This window comes from Crotalus tigris, unplaced genomic scaffold (assembly GCF_016545835.1).
Source record: "Crotalus tigris isolate CLP2741 ecotype Arizona unplaced genomic scaffold, ASM1654583v1 scf7180000019553.37968852642:3898890, whole genome shotgun sequence".
Lineage (NCBI taxonomy): Eukaryota > Metazoa > Chordata > Lepidosauria > Squamata > Viperidae > Crotalus > Crotalus tigris.
Genome location: NW_024097591.1, coordinates 991,199 through 1,009,959, shown reverse-complemented (window position 1 = coordinate 1,009,959; position 18,761 = coordinate 991,199). Strand labels below are relative to the sequence as shown.

Below are 18,761 nucleotides of genomic sequence, written 5' to 3'. Positions count from 1 at the left end.
GAACTTCGCATGGGAACCGGAAGTTTTAATGGAACTTGGTTGCTCCTTAGGTCAATGGCCGTGACGTCCGCATATCGATGTCACACGATACACTCCATCCGGCCCCTTCCGCTTTTCAGACAAAGGCATCAAGTAGTAAGGGCTAGACGGCACCTCGTTTTGGGCGGAAGCTACATTGGAGCCGAAGGAGCTTCCGGCCGTGGAGGGAAATGGAAGAAGAGGGAACGCTGGGCGATGTGGATGATCTGCCCCGCGGGGCTTTTCGGTGCCGTCTCTGTCACGTGACGGTGGCCAACAGTGAGTGGGGTCAGGGGTCAAGGAGAGGCCTAGTGCAGTGAATTAAATACTCCTGAAATAAACTCGTAAAATTGAGGTTTAAAAGGGTTGCTCTTGACACATGGGGAGTTGTGAGCCAATAAACATGGGGCGGGGTTCGGCTGATAATCAAAGCCAGCGGCGCTTTGCCCATGGTCAGAGGCACTTTTGCCTTAGAAAGTTGGTAGCCTTGCTTTATAAACTTGGTTAGCCAATGAAAATCAGACAACAGAGCCATTACATCGTAAGGAAGACACCCATCCGTTCTGTACACTCCTTTATTCCCTCCTTCAGTGTATATCTCATCCATGTGCGTGTTTCTCACACTTGTATGAGATTTCCCTGACGCAAAAAGCTGATTACAAAAAGCAAGAATGCCACAAAAAGCAAAAATTACAAAAAGCAAGAAAGACCAAACCATTTCCCTTTGTTCCGGAACCCTTCAATAACTTGCTTTCATTCTTTAGAGCCCAGCTTGGAAGACCATCTGCGCGGAAAGAAACACCAACGCCTGGAAAGCCTTCGTAGTGTCCGTCAGTCTCAGGAACTCCGCAGTATTTTTGTCAGTGGCTTCCACAAAGGGACGACAGCCTTGGAGCTGAGCAACTATTTCGGAACCTACGGGGAGGTGATCAATGTAGTGATGGACAAAGATAAGGTGAGTGTCATCCCTCCACCCCTTTGCTTTGCACAGGTTGACGCTTTTGATTGATTAAAAAAAGAAGTCACTGGAACAAATTGGCAAGCTTAAGGCTCCTTTCCTTTTTTTTCTGCAAGGGGGTCTATGCAATTGTGGAACTGCAGGACGAGGAAATGCTCCAGAAAGTACTATCAGAAGCACAACATAGCCTAGGGGGGCAGAAATTACGTGTCAAGCCACGGGAGAAGAAGGATTTCAGATACACCCCACCAAAGAAACAAGGGTCAGCCAGGCGGGAGCAGCTGAGCCTGGAGACGTTGGCACACAATCTCTGCCAAATGGATGATGTAAGTGTCTCTGGAGCAGTGCTGGCTGAGGGACCCTGGGAGTTGAAGTCCACCCCTCTTAAAGCATGCTGGCTGGAGAATTCTGGCAGTTGAAGTCCACCCATCTTAAAGCATGCTGGCTGGGGAATTTTGGGAATTGAAGCCCACCCATTTTAAAGCATACTGCCTGGTGGATTGTAGTCCACTCATCTTAAAGCAGGCTGGCTGGGGAATTCTGGGAGTCAAAGGGCACCCATCTTAAAATTGCCAAGGTTGAGAAACATGCTCTGGAGGATTCCCTCTTTAAAGATGGCTATAGGGAACGTCCTAAATAATTCCTCTGAATACAGTTGGTTACAGAAAAAAAAAAACTTCATTATTTTTTCCTGCAGGTTGATGCCCAGATGTCTTTACTGGTTCAACTCTTTGAATTTTCTGAGAGCGAACAGCGTCTGCGAGACTTGCTCGTCAAGCTGTTCGAGGAGGTGATTTCTGAATTCTTCCCAGGTAAAGTGGACTCTTTGCCATCTGCTTCGATTCGGTATTTTGAACGTTTCCGATTTTACAACTGATCCTTCTCCCAAATCCACAGAATCGGCCATCCTTCCCTTTGGGTCTTCCGTGAACGGCTTCAGCGTCTCTGGATGTGACCTGGATTTGTTCCTGGATCTTGAGAAGACGAAAAACTTCCAGGCTTCTGCCAAGAGAACGGATAAGCCACCGGTGAGGATGAAGCTGGACTGTATCTTGATCAAATGTAGATTTATTTTTTGGTCCCGTATCTCTTGTTAGAGGTAGGAAAGATTCCTTAAACTTGGCAAGACCACTGCAGATCACTGTCAGTTTTCTCAATCTCAGCCGCTTTAAGGTGTGTGGACTTCAACTCCCAGAATTCTCCAGCCGGTATGCTTTAGGATGGGTGGAGTTCAGCTCCCAGAATTCTCCAGCTGGCATGATTAAGATGGGTATACTTCAAGTCCCAAAATTCGCTAGCCGGCATGTTTTAAGATGGGTGGACTTCAAGTCCCAGAATCCCCCAGTCCACATGCTTGAAGATGGGTGGACAAACAAAATGAACAGAAGTGATTGGTTCACGTATTGGGCTGTGGGTGGATCGGAGGGAAACGGGTAAATAACTATTCCAGTGTTTGCGTTGGAAATCAGAGCTGGCTTTGCTTCTTCTGTGCCAATGTAGATTTTCAGTAAAGTATTATACCAGTGGTGGTGAACCTATGGCACGCGTGCCAGAGGCGACGCTCAGACCCCTCTTTGCGTTCAGTCCTGGTCGTAAGTTGAGGATTACCTGTATACCCATGCTTGAATTCTGGCAGAGAGGGCTTAATCCTGTCTCAACTTTTTCAGACAGAGGAAGAAGTTTCTGAAATCGAATCTCGCTCCGAAGATTCGATCCTGTCTGATATTGACCTGGTCACTGCCACCGTGCCTGAAATCCTCGATCTGGTGGCCACGGTGCTGCAGAAATGTGTGCCGGGCGTTCATCATGTCCAGGTGGTCTCCACCGCCCGCCGCCCCGTGGTCAAGTTTTGCCACAAAGAATCCAGCCTGAGGGGCGACATCTCCATAAACAACAAGTATGGATATAATCTCTTTCTAGCACGGGTAGGCAACCTTGTCTCTTTTATGACTCATGGACTTCAACTCCCAGAATTCCTGAGCCAGCTAAAAGAGCCAAGGTTGTCTACCCCTGCTCTAGCAAAACCCCATACAGGAAGTCCTCGACTTAAACAGCTCATTTAGTGATCGTTTGTAGTTACAACGGCACTGAAAAAAAGGGACATAGGACCATTTCCCCACTCTTAACAACCGTTGCAGCTTCCCTGTGGTCACCTGAGCGAAATTCAGAGGCTTGGCAACTGACATGTACTTATGACGGTTGCAGTGTTTCCCGGGGTCACGTGATCCTCTTTTGCAACTTTCCGACAAGCAAAATCAACAGGGAAGCCAGATGCCCTGTGATTAGCTTACCACCTGCAGTGATCCACTTAAAAATGTGGGCAGGAAAGATGATAAAATGGGGCAAAACTCACAACTGTCTTGCTTAGCAACATAAATGTTGGGTTTTATTGCAGTCGTCAGTCGAGGACTGCCTGTACTCAGTCAGGCTCAGTCTATACAGCAGTTTAGACTCTGGATAATTGCAGACTGCCAGTTTAATCTAGAGCAATGTTTCCCAGCCTTGTCAAATTTAACAGATGTGGACTCCAACTCCCAGAATTCCTCTGCTGTTTATACTGGCAATATTGAGAAACGTTGACCTAATGGCAAAGGAACTGGATTAGGATGGGGGAAATGTGAGTTTAGGGGTTTCCTGTGGGCCGAAGAGAATATGGCAAGAAACTTGGGTATAGAGAAGTGGCTGAGCTCTGCACGGTATATTCTGATTTATGCTCCATCTTCTTCTGTTTGATAGGCTGGCCTTGTGCAACACGCGCTTCCTGCAGTTTTGCACCGAAGTAGATGAACGTGTGCGGCCTTTGGTCTACTCAGTGCGCTTCTGGGCAAAACAGCAAGGTTTGGCAGGTAAGATGGAAGGGAAGGGAAGGGAAGGGAAGGGAGGAAGGAAAGGAAGGGAAGGAAGGAAGGAAGATGGAATGTGGAAAGAAGGAAGGAAGATGGAATGTGGAAGGAAGGAAGATGGAAGGTAGATGAAGGAAGGAAGATGGGAGGGGCAGCCAAAGGAATGGAAGTATCCTCCTTTGGGGGTCACAATTTTAGTGGTGGAATAGCAGATGAAGAACCATATATCAATTGATCTACTTGTATACAGGTAGTCCTCAACCTATGACCACAATTGAGCCCAAAATTTCTGTTGATAAGTGAGACATTTGTTAAGTGAATTTTGCCCCGTTTTACAATTTTTTTTTTTTTTGCAGGAAATCTTTTTGGTGGGGGCCCCCTTTTCAACAACTACGCCCTGACCTTGCTGGTGTTCTTCTTCCTACAGACACGCACCCCCCCAGTCTTGCCGACGGTTGCACAGTTGAAGGATCTCTCAGGTTAAACTCCCTCCGTGCACCAATTCCCCCCCCCCAAACAGAAACAGTAGCTTCCACATTTACTATGATTTTACTACGAGTACGGGTGGTCCTCAGCCTATGACCACAGCGGCGCCCGTTGTAACTTCGAACAGTCACCAAGTGAGCGGTCGAGGACTCCCCTGTATTTATTTATATTTTTCAGTCAGTCACACTGAGTGGTCCCCTTTTCTGCTTTTCTTTCCAGGGTGAATGACCTCAGTGATGGGATAGAAATACGACAAAAAGCAAAGCCAGAATCCAATTGAAGACTTTGCAGACAGATTTCCCTCCCCCCCCCATCCTTTTCCAACTTATTTTCCTTTCTTGTCAGATGATGGAGAACTGACCGTGGTGGATGGTTGGGACTGCACTTTCCCTAAAGATCCGGCTTCGTTGCAGCCCAGCGGGAACACAGAGAGTTGTTGTGAGTTGCTACAAGAGTTTTTTAAGTTGCATGTTGCTTTAAAAAGAATAGAACAGAACAGAACAGAATAGAATAGAATTATGAAAGAATAGTAGAATAAAATTATGAAAGAATAGAAATAGAATAGATGAATCATGAAGGAATAGAATAGAATTATGAAAGAACAGAATAGAATTATGAAAGAATAGAATATAGAATAGAATTATGAAATGTAATAGAATTATGAAAGAATAGAATAGAATAAAATTATGAAAGAATAAATGTAGAATAGAATTATGAAAGAATAGAATTATGAAAGAATGGAATGGAATAGAATGGAATGGAATAGAATAGAATAGAATAGAATAGAATAGAATAGAATAGAATAGAATAGAATAGAATAGAATAGAATAGAATAGAATAGAATATTTATGAGCAATGGATCCAGAAATTAATCTTAAAACTGTCTACCATTATAGATAGAATGTCTGTAAAATATATTATGGAAAAGGAATATATTTTATCTTACAAGATTGAGACTGATCTGAAAGTGGATTTAAAAATAATGGACCACAAGAACAATGTGGAAAAAAAGATACTACACTGGATATACACAGGAAACTTCCTAATGCTTGCTTTGTTAACTTTTTTCCCAGGCTCCCTTCTGGCAGAGTTCTTCCGTGTTTTCGAAAGCTACAATTTCGCCAGTGGGGTGATCTCCCTGCGCGAGGGTCGGTCACTTCCTCTCTCCAATTTCCTGTTATCCGACGCAGGCCAGAAATTCAAGGTGGGCCCCATCAACCTGCAGGATCCTTTTGAGCTGAGCCACAACGTAGCGGCCAACGTCAACGAAAAGACCGCACTGCGTCTCCAGCGAGGTTGTCAGGATGCTGCAAAATACTGTCGGAGTTTGCAATACCAGCGTAAATCCAGCAAGGGGAAGAACTGGGGGCTGGTCCGTCTCTTCCAGCGTGGCAGCTCCCAAGCCGTGGAACGGCTGGTCATCAGCCTCCCCTTAACGCCGGCAACCCAATCTCGGGGGTCCCACCCAGAGCTACACCTGAGCAGGGATTTCCACCAGCTCTGGTTTCGAAGAGTGTGCGCGGGTGTCTCGTTCGTTCTGGAGCAGGTGTTGAAATGCAGCTGCTCGGAGAAGCCGCCGGGATTCGGAGAAGATAGGGAACCCCTCAGCAGTGATCCGGAGGAGGAGCAGCTGAAAACGAAAACCGAACAGCTCTCCATGGGTTCCAAGCGATCTCTGGACGTAGAAGAGGCCGCGTGGGGTTCTCCATTGAAGAGATCACGAATAGAGAATTCGCTTCCCGCCACAGAGAGTGTGACTTGGAATTGCACCGCCTGGCACCGTGTCTGGTTAGGAAGACGCCGCGTCCGGCGACAATTCTGCAGCCCGGAAGTGGATCCCAAACCGAGAGCTGATCCCCTAGAGCTGGAAGGGAAAGTATCCGAGGCGATTTCCCGACAGGAGAGGGAAACTGGGCCCGTGGAGCCTCTGTTTCAATTCACCATTTGTGCCAGGATCACAGATGGTGGTTCTGGGGAACATGACCCACAAGTCAGCCTAAATTTCACCCCAGACCCTGAACAGGGAGCTGTTTTCCAAGATTTTTTTCATTTCCTACAAGGTTTTCTGCCCCGAATGGTTGAGCAGTACCTGACCACCAAGCCTTCAGACCTGCCTACCCCCGAAGACAAATCTTCTCCGGAGGATGACATTTGAACTCATTTAGACCAGTGGTTCTCAACCTGTGGGTCGCGACCCCAGTTGGGGTCGATCGACCATTTTACGGGGGCCGCCAAACAAGGCGATTGCCATTTTCCCCCCTCAGGGGGCGCCGCCGCGCATGCGCACCGCGCATGGGGCGGCCCTGCGCATGCGCACAACACATGGGGGCGCCCCGCGCATGCGCACCACGCGTGCGCGGCACATTTGTGTGACGGGGGTCGCCGTCACACAAACGTTGAGAAACGCTGGTTTAGACCATGGCAGAATTCTGTGTTTCGATTTTTTCCCCATTTTTGGCTGTTGGTGAAAATAAAAGGAATGGGGAGAAAAATTGAAACCGGTTTCCTTTGTGTTTTGAGTTCTTGAAGTTGATCCACCCACGATACCACACTAGGATTGTTGATTTAATGAACTCCACCGTGGGCTTTTGTCTTGACTCAACTAGGGAGCATCACCAGTGCTAGAAAGGAATGGGCTTTATTGCATAAGCCCTTTATAGCACTGATATTGCCTAGTTGGATAATGAAACATCAACCAAAAAACAACAAAGCTAATGCCTTTTTTTTTCTTTCAAAATAATTTTATTGAATGCTAGTTTTACACATTTAAAGTTCAGAAGAAGAAATTAAAAAAAATAATAATAAAAGAATGGAAAGAACATGATGAAAAAGAAAATATAAAGTGTATAGTTCTTTGTATGTTTACAAACTGTCTGATGATCAAACCTCAACCGCATAGAGGGGAGTTATGTGTAAAGAAGACCAGTATCCAGTTGTATGTAACTTGGGATCAAACTGTTTTCTTGCCAATGTTTTATTACCAGGCTTAATAACATCATCAGTCTGAGGGAATATATCTATATCTGTCATCTATTTTATCTATCTCTTTAGCATCCATCTATCATCTGTCTTGTCTATCACTCATTATCTGTCTGTCTGTTTCTGTATCTCAATAATCTATTAGCTCTATATTTCTCACTATATGTATCTGTTTCTATGTATCTCAGTCTGTTATCTATATTTTCTCACTATGTCTATCTGTTTCTATGTATCTCAATATATATCTATCATCTCTATCTGTTTCTGTATCTCAATAATCTATTAACTTTATATTTCTCACTATATGTATCTCTATCTGTTTCTATGTATCTCAATCTGTTATCTATATTTTCTCACTATGTCTATCTGTTTCTATGTATCTCAATATATATCTATCATCTCTGTCAATCTATCTCTGTCTATCTATCTATCTATCTATCTAAATATTAGTAGCTCAGGATTGAAATGAGGGGGTCTTTGATGCTCTCTGAGCTTTGTTTTTTTTTGTTTTTTGTTTTGTAGATGTTTTATTACCCAACTTAGTAATATCAGTGCTAGAAAGGGCACATGCAACAAACCCCACTCCTTTCTAGCACTTTCTTTCCCTAGTTGGATCATGAAACATCTGCAAAAAAAACATCAAGGTCATTGACCCCCAAGAGCCTCTTATCCCTCTTTCTGATCTCATCTATGGCACTTCAGTTACGCTAAGTGACCCTTGCAACAATTTATGAAGTTTTATTAAGTTTTATTAAATAGAGAATTAGCGCAATGAGACAAATATGGCAATAAAAATTGGTGGAACAGTGACTCTTTTAAAAACGAGCATTGCAATCAGATAGATCCGTCAAATGGCCGAAAGCTTTTATGCATATACTTAGGAGCACTTTGTACATGCTTAGGGATACTGTGGTTTGGAGGAGGTCTCGTCTCGCAGTCCAGGAAGTACAAATCCGATTCTTTACCAGGTCCGGCAACCATCTTTACGTTACGCATGCGCGCCCTTTCGGGCCTTTCCTCTTATCGCGCTTGCGCACTGCTCCTGCTTTTCGCGCCCATTTTGCCTCCCCTCGATTTGTATCATAGAGATATGAAATTGTAGAAGAACCTTTGGCTTGCAATCCACCGTTTGGTCAAATGTAAGTTTACTATATCCTATTGAGGACGGCAGTTATTGCTAAAAAAATAAAAAAAAGATTTGTTCAAAGTCTGAATGTCGCCTTCTCTTTTGCTACACCTAATAGCAGGGAGTTGTGAGAATGACACGCCGACTCTTCGCATAGAACAAATGTAAAATACATGTCTTCCCTTTTTAGTATCTCTATATTCAAACCTACCCACAACCCTTCGCGAAGATCCACGCCCTAAAGAGATTCTCTATTGGAGAAGGCGGAGCATTTCCCAGCGTGCCCCGCGGCTCTCGAGTATTTAACTCTTTTGCCGCCAGTTTCTTTTTCTTTTTAGATGAATCTGTGGCTGACTCGTAGAAGGTGCGTTGTTCTTAATCCGTCGCCATCCTCGGCCGGTGGGAATATCAGCTCCAGACCAACTCGCTTCAATTCTTTCAAACGATCCCCTCTTCCCCATTTAGGCACAATTGGGATCCACTAGATCGAAAAAGATCCCGGTCCGGGGGAAGGGAGGAATCGATGCATGCAGCAAATAGGATCTCTGCAAAAAAAAAAAAAAAAGTATGCATGGGGGGGGGAAGTTGAAATGCTGCGCGGGATTGCATGCGAGCCCGGCTCTTTAATCAATATTTTAAGCATAGATAAAATGTATATATTATGCATATCTTTTATAAGATTTTTTTTCCTGGAGAGGAAAGAGGAAAATGCAATTTAAAACAGGCAAACTACCCAGAGTTCGGGATGGAGGGGACGCTTAATTTATATATATTTGGTTTTTTGCAAATACCTCTTAAGATGATGTGTGTTTGCCATTGCTTTAAAAAAGTGCTGGAGAGGGTAATTTTTTATTTAAAATTAAAAATTGTAAATAACAAAAAAATAAATAATTTTTAAGCCTCTTCCAAGGGGGCTATTTTTGCAAAACGGTGTCTTTTGGTGATGAAATTTAACACAGACCTGTTCTGAACTGTGCTGTGAGGATATTTTCATTTTCTGAAAAGACGCCAGTCGCCATACCACTTGGTAAAAACTTCGACTTAACCAAGGTTAAACTGTATTTCTAATTAGCTTCTGCTTTTCTCTACAGTTTGGGTCGATGGAATTCTGCAGCTCAGCATTCCAGGTAAGATGGGCTTTTTTTTTTTAATAGAACACGCTTGGTTTTTAAATTTCATTTTTTTAAAAAAATAGACAAAGACTGTACAAAGCCAGCTGTTCTGCAGGCCGCCGTTTGCTGCAATAAAAGACATGAGAAAGAATAGATTTAATAAGTAAATTGAAAAGTCAAAGTAACAGTTAGCTTGGGGTGGAATATATTTAATTTGTACGTAGCCCATCTCAGTATCTAGAATTACTCTAGGTCAGGGGTCTTCAAACTTGGCCCTTTTATGACTTGTGGACTTCAATTCCCAGAATTCCTCAGCCAGGAAAAGCTACCATGATGAGATCCACGAACTCTCTCTTTCTGATCTGTCAGTGGAGAAAATGGCACAAGTCTGAGTAGCGCTCAAAATAGAAAATTGACCAACTGTATTCCAGAACTATGTCTAATAAAAATGGGCTTTGTGAGGTTCAGGTGGCAGAAAATATATTCATTTTCCCTGTGGCTTCTTTTGCAGCTGCAAGCAGCACGGATGTCTCTGCGTGACAGGTAAGTGTACTAAAAAAGGACAGAATCTCTGTTCAAAAAAATCACTTTTAAAGCAGTTTTATTCTTTGTATGGAGAGGTTTTGCCCCCGTTTTATAAATACGAGCTAGTTGCCAAACATCTGAACTTCGATCAGCAGAAGTGTGAAAAATGCGTCATTAAGTCCTTTTTTTCAGTACAATTAAGGCTACCTGTTATTTGTTTTCTAATTGGCTGCTTGTTTGCAGTCTTCAAAAGGCAGGGGAAAAAAATCTGGATTATTAGTTACCAAAGACCCTTAGTCTCCTTCCTGTGTTCCGTGATGTGCCTAAAACAGACAAGCATATATCTGATGATGGGTGATGCTCAGTTAACTGTCTGAGAACACACAAGATCCTGTTTTTTAGGCATTCAGCTTGGAGAGAAAACGTATAAACTCTAGAATTCTTTGTTTCTTTTTTTTTTTTGCAGGGCGCGTGAACCTGCAAGGATCCGCCAATGGTTAAGATGCACTGTGGAGCTATTAGAGGTGAATTTTGAAGGCTGTGGGACAATTGGGAGATGTGTTTGTGACTTTGGCGCTCGAAAGGATGACTTCTGTTGTTGGACGACTTTTTAGTCAAATGGCAATTGAGTTACCAAAGCCCTGATCGGCCACACATCTTAATCACACAAATGTTTTTCTGGCTTTCCTTCTACTAATTTGGTTTTACTTTCTATCTTACAGACGATGGATCCACTTTAGAGAAAAGGTGAGTCCTTATTTGAAGAATGAGTTTTGTCTTTACAGGTCCAACGACCAGTGGATCACATGGTTAAGTGAATCCTGCTTCACTTTAAATAAAAAATGTTTTATCTTGTTTTTATGATTGTAAGCCATTAGAGTCCCCTCCGGGTAAGATGTGCCATATAATTTTTAGGAATAGACTAGAATAGAGACGAATAGAATAGAATAATGGGTAGAATAGAGCAATGTAGAATAGAACAATGAAGAGTAGAATAGAACAATAAAGTTGAATAGAAAATAGAATAAAAAGAAAATAGAGTAGAATAACAGTTGGAGAGGTCTTCTAGTCCAAATCCCTGCTCAGGCAGGAAAATAAAATAAATAAAAGATGGGTGGCTATTAAAATCCACAGCTTATGGTCCCAGTGATGAAAGCACCTCACGTCTTACTGTCTGACTGGCACCAGAACCTGCAAAGGTTGAACCCACTGGTGCCACCAGACGGAAAAGAGGATGGTCTGCTTCAGAAGAAGCTGTCTGATGTGGACCAAGCATCTGAACCCTTCTCATCTCCCAAGAATTGCTCTTGAGAACCCAGGTTCCTGCTTTTTGATCTGATTTCTTTTCTTTCGACAGCTTCTAAAGTGGAAATGAATCTTGAAGGACCCTGAAGATTGTCTCTCCTTGCGTCATCAAAGTAAGTATCCTGGTGCTTAATTCAAAATTAATTTGGTCGCCTGGCTTGGTTCCTTCTGACATGATGAAATTGTGTTGGAATCTCGTTCGGCTGAATTGTCGCTGTTGAGAATCGGAATCTGAGCATCAGCTGGAACCTGGCCAGTCTGGAGTGGGGGGGAGAGAGATATTTGCCCCTGCCCTGCTTTCTTGAGTCTTTTTAAAGTAGGGGTATCCAATAAGGCTTGTGGACCTGAAGTCCACCAATCTTCAGGTTGCTAAGTTGGGAGTTGAAATCCACAGATCTAGTTGTCAAGTTAGGAATTATAGTCCATAGATATTAAGGTTAAGTTGGGAATGGTAGTTCATAGATCTTAAGGTTGTCAAAATTGGACACCCTGTTTTGTAGCCTGTATATTTAATAGCTAGATAGCTAGGGGGGATTTCCATACCTTGAGACTGGTGCTGAATTAAATGTGAAGGCTCTGCAACAGGCTTGTATTACCTGATTAATAATGAGCAGAATTTTACCTGGCTGGTGTATTGACATGTTCATGATAATATTGTTTCCTACAGAATGGAAAAGCTGGTCCTGCAGGATGGAGAATGATCCGGTAAGAAACACTTCAAGATAGCTTTAAACCATAGATAAGGACTGTGGGTCAAATCTGGCCCACTCAGTGACTATTTTCATAGTTAGAAATGGGTGGTAGTCATACTCCCAGCCTTGGTGGAGTTCCTAGGCCGGCAAGACATCCTGTGGCTTGGAACTTAAATAAAATTAACTGGTTAAAAGTATTTGCTGCCGATCTTTCTGTGAGGCTACTCTAGGCATTTTACAGCAAAACGGAGGGAAAATGGCACTTTAGAGGTGACATTTTTTGTTTTGTTTAAAATAACTTTGGATATTTATTTGATTCACCAAATATACTCCGTCTTTCACTATGGTTTACAAATGATCTATGAACAGGATCCAACCCAGCTCAAACTGACATGTTACACCTCACTATATCAAGCTGGGGCTGCTAAATCAGCCTGCCTTCCTGCCAGGACAAATTAATTCTTGATAGTTAAATAAAGAATCCTAAAGCAACAATTCTCCGTGTAGAATTGATTTTTTTTTAAACCTATAAATGGGCATTCTTCTCCTTCCCAGTTTGCAGTTTTGATGATGAATACAACTAGCTCACTTTGAACAAAATGAAACGTCAGGAACTGCCTGAAAAACTGCAGATGGTAGGGGCGTTATAAGTTGGATTCCTGACCAGTTTTCCTTGCAATTTTATGGATTTGTTGATGTTTGGGTAAACATGTTGCTCTTTCTTTCTTTCTTTCTTTCTTTCTTTCTTTCTTTCTTTCTTTCTTTCTTTCTTTCTTTCTTTCTTTCTTTCTTTCTTTCTTTCTTTCTGCAGAAAATAACTTGCCAGGAACAACTCAAATATTGGTGAGTGGATTTTCCTGACTATGCAGGTAGCCCTTAACTTAGACCCACAACGCGGTCCAAAATTTCTGTCGCTAAGCGAGGCAGTTAAGCAGGGTTTTTCCCCATTTCAGAAATTCACTTAACTGCCTCACTTAGCAACAGAAACGTTGGGTTTAGTTTGTTGTAAGTGGAGGGCTACCTGTAATCATTTTACGACCTTTTTTTTAAATGTAAACGTTTTATGACCTTTTTCACCCCAGTTGTAAGTGGAAGACTAATCAAGAAAGCTGTAGTCGAGATAACGTTAGCAGCGAGGGATCAAATCCGTTGGGATTTATATCTCTGGCTAAACCACAGTCTGGTTTGTTTTGGCTTGGGGCAATTGTGGTGTGCAAGCCAGATTTTTGTGGGGTGTTTTTTTTTTCCTGATGCCTGCCAGGGCTGGCTCCCAAAATGATGAGATCTCTACCGCCCCAGTCTGATAATCTGTGACTGAGTGGTCCCTCTGATTGCCCAAAGCCAGCTCTCTTCTGCGTCAGTCTGGGACTTTATCGCTTGCCTTCCTTCTTTACATTTTGCACTATTTTCTTAAAAGCTCCCATTTAAGGCATATCACTATTTTCTTAAGCTCCCAATTTAATGCCTCCTGGCTCTTTTGCTGCACCTCTCTGCAGCATGAAACCTTCCGTTAATTCCCATTTCAAGAGTGAAAGAGTCCATTTATAACACGAAGCATGCTAATCAGTAATAATTGCTTTTGAAGCTGTAAAGAACACGTAGTAGTGTCTCAATTTCTCAGATGGACAAGAGTGCGTCTAATGAAAAGGAGGGCTAGGAGTGACAGGACAACATTGTTCCAATATTTGAGGGCTGCCACACAGAAGGAAGGGCTCAACTTATTCTCCAAAAGCCCCTGAAGGGCAGGACAAGAAGCAACTAATCAAGGACAAAGAAGCAATCTAGAACTAAGGAATTTCCTGTCAGTGAGAACAAGCAGCGCAAGGACTTCAGAAGTTGTGGAGGTTTTTAAAAAGATTGGACAGCATTTGTCTGGAAATGTCTAAGATCTGCCTGAGCCAGCAGGCTAGAAAACCTCCAACGTCCCTTCCAATTCTGTTGTTCTTGGCTTCTGGTGATATCCCCCCCTAGTTAAGTTCTTCATACACCAAAAAGCCTATTTGTTTTCATTGAGGCTTGTCCCTTGAGGTTACAGGTTATTTCAGCAGCTTCTCAATTTTTGATCTGTCTTCTGTTTCCATAAAGGCAGGCTGAAATGGTAATCGTGGAGATGTGTTGAAAAGAAGACACTAGCTTGTCCACATGTTTTCGAATCAAGAAGAATTTTTGTGTTTTTTTGGTGGAATAATGAAAAGCTGAAATGGATCCTGGCAATATCTTTCTGCCTTTAAATTCCTGGAGTATCTGAAATTTAAGACTGGCTGGAGGAAGAAAAACCCCTGCAGAGATGTGTGTTTTGGGGTTCTCTTTTTTTAAAAAAATAACAAAACCCAACCTTACATAACTAAAAAGAGTTTGCTGGTACTTAGAAACTGGAAGTTGGAAAAAAAACTTTGTTTTTCAATTCGTGGAAAGGTGGCAGCTTGGTACATGTCAGAAATCATGTATCGGCAATCAGTTCTGTATATGGTAAATTTCTTTTACATGTGTACAAAATTGCTACTATTAATAAATGCACTGGTTTGAAAAAAATGCTGGAGTTGGTTTATTTTCCTGACTAACTTGGGGATGGATGGATGGATGGGGGAGTTTGATCAGATGGTGCTTATCTAATTGGGTAATGCTTAGCTAATATTCCTTCCCCTTTTCCCCCACAACAATCCTGTGAGGTGGGCTGAGCTTGAAAGGGTTAGGCTGGCTCAGGAATTCTGGGAGTTGAATTCCATGAGTCATAAAAGAGCCAAGGTTGCCTGCCCCTGGCCTAGTTCAAGGGGTCCAATGACCGTGTCTCACAAAACGAGAACTAAGGTTGGCTTTGGGAAAGGGACAGTGAGGACCTAACGCAGGGGTCTTCATACTTGGCCCTTTTGTGACTTGTGGACTTCAACTCCCAGCATTCTTCATGAAGTCCACAAGTCATCAAAGGGCCAAGTTTGAAGACCCCTGGCCTAACCGATAAGCTGCAGTGCTCTGAGAAGGTCATTTGGTGGAGGCAAGAGGTCAAGCAGGCCCTCATTCAATTTGTATGCTGCCCATCTTGCAGCCAAGCACTGTTTTAAGTTGAATTTTGCCCCATTTTCCAACCTCTCAACTGCAGTTGTTAAAGTGAATCGTTGCATTTGCTAAGTTAGAGACAAATGAATCTGGCTTGTGGGAAAATCGCAAAAGGGGTCACATGACCAACCAAGACGCTTGCAACTGTCCTAAGTACATGCCAGTTGCCAAGACATCTTGAATTTGGATCACGTGACTGGGGATGTTGGAAGGGTTATAATTCCTCGTTCCTGCAAAGGATGGGTGAAGAAAACGGGCCCCAGAGGGCAGGTGGGGGAACAAAACCCCACCTCTGCCATCTCTGTTGCAGCCACCTGTGGCTGCCGCTGCATCCTGTCCCAACGTGCACAAAATGGTGGGACGAAGCTGGTGGGTTTTTTTTTTTCTTCCGCCGGACTTGAATGTCCATCGCGAACTACTACTTATATAACTTGGCCATGCCCTCAGCGGTCTTTTCTCCCTCCCCCTCTGGCGCCTGGCATTCCAAAGCTGTTGGCAGCTGCCGCTCTGGGCACCCACCCAGCAGCTGGCGGGGGCCAAAGGAATCTAGGCAGGCTGGGACAACAGGTTCAGGCCTGTTGTGGTGCTGAGATCCAGCCCCCTCAGCCTGCCCGCAGCTCTTTCCCTCGACATGCTCGTTTCTGTCCCGAAAGCTTGCAATGGGTCATTCTGGGCTGATCGTTGTCTTCATCCTGGGCACGGCTGTTCTGGGCTATGTCGGAGGTCAGGAGCTGGCGACGGAGGCTCTAACCGGTGGGCAGACGGCGCTTTGCCCTCCCGATGACAGCCCTGCGTCTTCGCAGGAAGGAGAGCTCCCGGTGCAGCCCAGATTTAGCAGCTGCATGGTGCGCTGCACTTCCCACGCCTACGAAGCCTTCATGGCAATGCTGGTGGCTGGCGAGTTCAAGAGCATGACAACGTCGCTGAAGCTGAACGAAGGAAGGCAAGGTGAGCGGGAGGGCCCTGGGACGGGTGCCAGGCTCCTACTGGATGCCAGCTCTGCAGCCAATCAGACTGAAGCAGGGGATGGGCTTGGAGACTCCGCCCTGGAGCGCTGGCAGCTGTGGAACAGCTGTCGGGCCGTTCCCAAGGCCTTGAGTTCCTGGGTGTGTGCATCTTGAAATCGGGGGTTATGTCCCTTCTGCTTAAAACCGATGGCCGTTTTAGTCCAACTGTCTCTGCAATTAGAGCTTCTAGATTAAAGTCGGCTAGGAATGAGGCAGGTTGTAAAGATTGTGAAGTAAATCGAAGCATGTTTATCCTTTCGGCCACTCTGTTCAATCCAGTGTTGTAATTTGGCAGCGGGGTGGAGGGTGGGATCTGCGATTTTTAAAAGGGGTATGATGAACAGTTGGTTCTAAATGCCAGCCAGATTTTGAAGTTAAGAGTTAGAACAGCTGGGAAAGGAAGGCTGGGTGTTTTGTTTTTTTAATTTATATTTTATAGTCTATAATTTACACTTTATTTTATATGCTATTTCTTTTCCTTGTTACCTTTTCTTTTTCCCTTTCCTTTCCTCTCTCTCAGTCCTCCCTCCCTCCCATTCTTCCTTCCCTTCTCTTCCTTTTCTTGTTTCTCTTTGCTTTCTTATCCTCTTCTCTCCTCCCCTGCCCTCCACCCATCTCCCCTAAGTGATCCTGTGTGGTTTAAAATCATACTACCTTCTTCTCTCCACAGGGCCAGATCACGAATTCTGCTGGATGCTTCATCTCCGTTGCCAGAGTGGCGTCCGTCTCACCAAAGCTTTTGTCCTGCTGAACCTGGAGCAGCCTCTGGGCCAGAGCCAGCCGTTCCCTCTCCGCCTCCTCCTCACTGCTCCAACTTGGCCCAACCCTCTCTTGCAACCTCGGTCCAAGAGACGAGACACCCGGCTGCTGAACGCGGAGGCCTGTGGCATCCGCTTCGATGTGACGCAGCCTTTCCGCGACGCCGAAGGCGGACGAGAGGCCCAGATGTGCGTGAAAGTTGTGTGTCCGGAGGGGGATGCCTGCGAGGCCATGCAGCTGAGTCTGCGCTGCCCGCTTTTCCTGGCCACTCTGTGGCGTACTTTGCCCCGCCCTGATGGCTAAACGGGTGTGGGGGGGGTTTCTTCTGAAAGGTTACCAGGGGGAAGAATAGGGTTCCCAGTTCCCCTTGTGCACACACACACTCCAGTTCAGCTGCTGAGGCAATCTTTGGACCGGTTTCCCTGAAGGATTCATTTTTAGCTGGCGATGTTTACATTGCTTCAGGTGGGACACGCGATATGTTGCAGGTGTGCGCAGGGGCCCCAGCTGCACACATTCGGTCATGCATCAATGCAATTGCAGATAGCAATGATGGGAAGCTAGTTTTCACTCTTGAGAAAGAACCACGACAAAACTCAGTGCATTAACACACCTTCTTCCCTTTTCACATCATATTTACAGTCACATTTACTGCAAATGTCAAATTGATTGGAGTATTCTGTTAGAAAGACGCCAGATTTTGCAAATGTCAAGAGCTTACATTGACTGCTAAAAGGGATTTCAACTAGCAAAAACGACACAATGCTGACTTTGAAGACCTTTTCTCTTTTACCTGAGGTTTTTTTTTTTTATCCTGCTCTTCTGCATGACAGGATGTTCCTAATTCCTGCAGAATGGTTCACTCGCTATTTTACAGGCTGGAAGTTCAGCTCTCTATTGTGCTGTTGGGATTAAGCATAAGAAAAATATATTGGACAGCGCATCCCCGTTACAGGACAGATTTTGCTAGACTTTAAAATTTCCTTGAAAGGAATTGCAATCCTCTGAAAAAGTTTGCAAAAACTCTGAAATCAGATCTCTCTGTTTCCTTATCAGATATAATCTTAAAAGTTGCGGGATGGTGGCGGTGTCATATAATATTTATCTGGGCTGTGTGGCCTTTTACTCATTGTTACTCCTTGTCTCTATCCATTCCTTTGTATATAAGGTTTTCCTTGTTCTGGAAGTCTATGTTTTTAGGTGAGGACATCCATTGTAGATTCACTCGAGCTATCTAAAATGTTGGGAGGTAAGGGAATCAAATAGAGTCTGTGACGTTGCCATATTGTTGGAGGCTTGTGAAATAAAGCAAGCCTCTGTTGAAATCTCTGCTATGCTTATTTCTGATCAGTGGAATTAAAAAAAAACCCCACCAAGATTATCTTCGCTGCTTGCTTTAGTTTAAATCCTTTTTTGGCATTAAGGAACAGACAAAAAGGGAGGGGAAAAAAGTAGAAGACTGGGTGAAAAAGCAAGGAAGGCACCTTATGCTCCAGTTCTAAAGACTTCTAAGCGTGATTTCTAAGAGGCAGTTTGGTCTAGTAGTTAAGGCACTAGCCTAGCAAAAAGGAGATAGTGATAGGCATGAAAGCTGGCTGGGGAACTTTGGGCCAGTCCCTCACTCTCAGCCCAACCTACCTTACAGGGTTGTTAGGAGGAAAATAGCAAGAAGAGGGAGTGTTGGGTACGTTCTTCACCTTGAGTTATTTATAAAAATAAAGGCGGGATAAACAAAATACATAGATAAATTAATAAGCTGTCTCCTCAAAAACAAAAAAACAAACCCAAGAATTCAACCGACCCGCTTCTAATCATCCATGCAAAAGTTTTATATCTTCCTGTACCAAAAGTAGCTGGGCTGTCTGAAGACGGGAAAGGAGCGCGAGGGGGACTATCA

At 44.0% G+C, this 18,761-nt stretch overlaps 2 protein-coding genes, 1 long non-coding RNA gene and 5 other non-coding genes across 9 annotated transcripts; all 8 read left to right on the top strand.

Moving 5' to 3' along the window:
- Positions 1 to 146: 146 nt before the first annotated feature.
- On the top strand, positions 147 to 6,591 carry TUT1 (terminal uridylyl transferase 1, U6 snRNA-specific). Its single transcript, XM_039363424.1, has 10 exons — positions 147 to 297; positions 783 to 973; positions 1,093 to 1,302; positions 1,674 to 1,788; positions 1,874 to 2,004; positions 2,644 to 2,873; positions 3,713 to 3,822; positions 4,176 to 4,298; positions 4,651 to 4,743; positions 5,379 to 6,591. The coding sequence occupies exons 1-10, from the start codon at positions 210 to 212 to the stop codon at positions 6,458 to 6,460; spliced, it is 2,373 nt and encodes a 790-aa protein (XP_039219358.1). The 5' UTR covers positions 147 to 209; the 3' UTR covers positions 6,461 to 6,591.
- Positions 6,592 to 8,714: 2,123 nt separating this feature from the next.
- Positions 8,715 to 14,576, top strand: LOC120317066. Of its 2 annotated transcripts, XR_005559127.1 has the most exons (10): positions 8,729 to 8,774; positions 8,876 to 8,975; positions 9,502 to 9,537; positions 10,034 to 10,065; positions 10,514 to 10,571; positions 10,770 to 10,794; positions 11,405 to 11,465; positions 12,020 to 12,057; positions 12,856 to 12,887; positions 14,130 to 14,576. It is a non-coding gene; the product is annotated as an uncharacterized LOC120317066 (long non-coding RNA). The 2 variants fall into 2 exon arrangements; XR_005559126.1 differs by lacking the exon at positions 8,876 to 8,975 and having other exon boundaries at positions 8,715 to 8,774.
- Positions 9,848 to 9,919, top strand: LOC120317241. The gene has a single exon (XR_005559167.1). It is a non-coding gene; the product is annotated as a small nucleolar RNA SNORD26 (small nucleolar RNA).
- Positions 11,189 to 11,316, top strand: LOC120317236. Its single transcript, XR_005559162.1, has one exon. It is a non-coding gene; the product is annotated as a small nucleolar RNA SNORD22 (small nucleolar RNA).
- LOC120317242 lies at positions 11,522 to 11,592 on the top strand. Its single transcript, XR_005559168.1, has one exon. It is a non-coding gene; the product is annotated as a small nucleolar RNA SNORD30 (small nucleolar RNA).
- On the top strand, positions 12,607 to 12,671 carry LOC120317240. The gene has a single exon (XR_005559166.1). It is a non-coding gene; the product is annotated as a small nucleolar RNA SNORD29 (small nucleolar RNA).
- Positions 13,314 to 13,380, top strand: LOC120317235. Its single transcript, XR_005559161.1, has one exon. It is a non-coding gene; the product is annotated as a small nucleolar RNA SNORD31 (small nucleolar RNA).
- Positions 14,577 to 15,221: 645 nt separating the features above from the next.
- Positions 15,222 to 18,643, top strand: LOC120317065. The gene is made up of 2 exons (XM_039363334.1): positions 15,222 to 16,046; positions 16,776 to 18,643. The coding sequence occupies exons 1-2, from the start codon at positions 15,758 to 15,760 to the stop codon at positions 17,165 to 17,167; spliced, it is 681 nt and encodes a 226-aa protein (XP_039219268.1). The 5' UTR covers positions 15,222 to 15,757; the 3' UTR covers positions 17,168 to 18,643.
- The last annotated feature ends 118 nt before the right edge of the window (positions 18,644 to 18,761 follow it).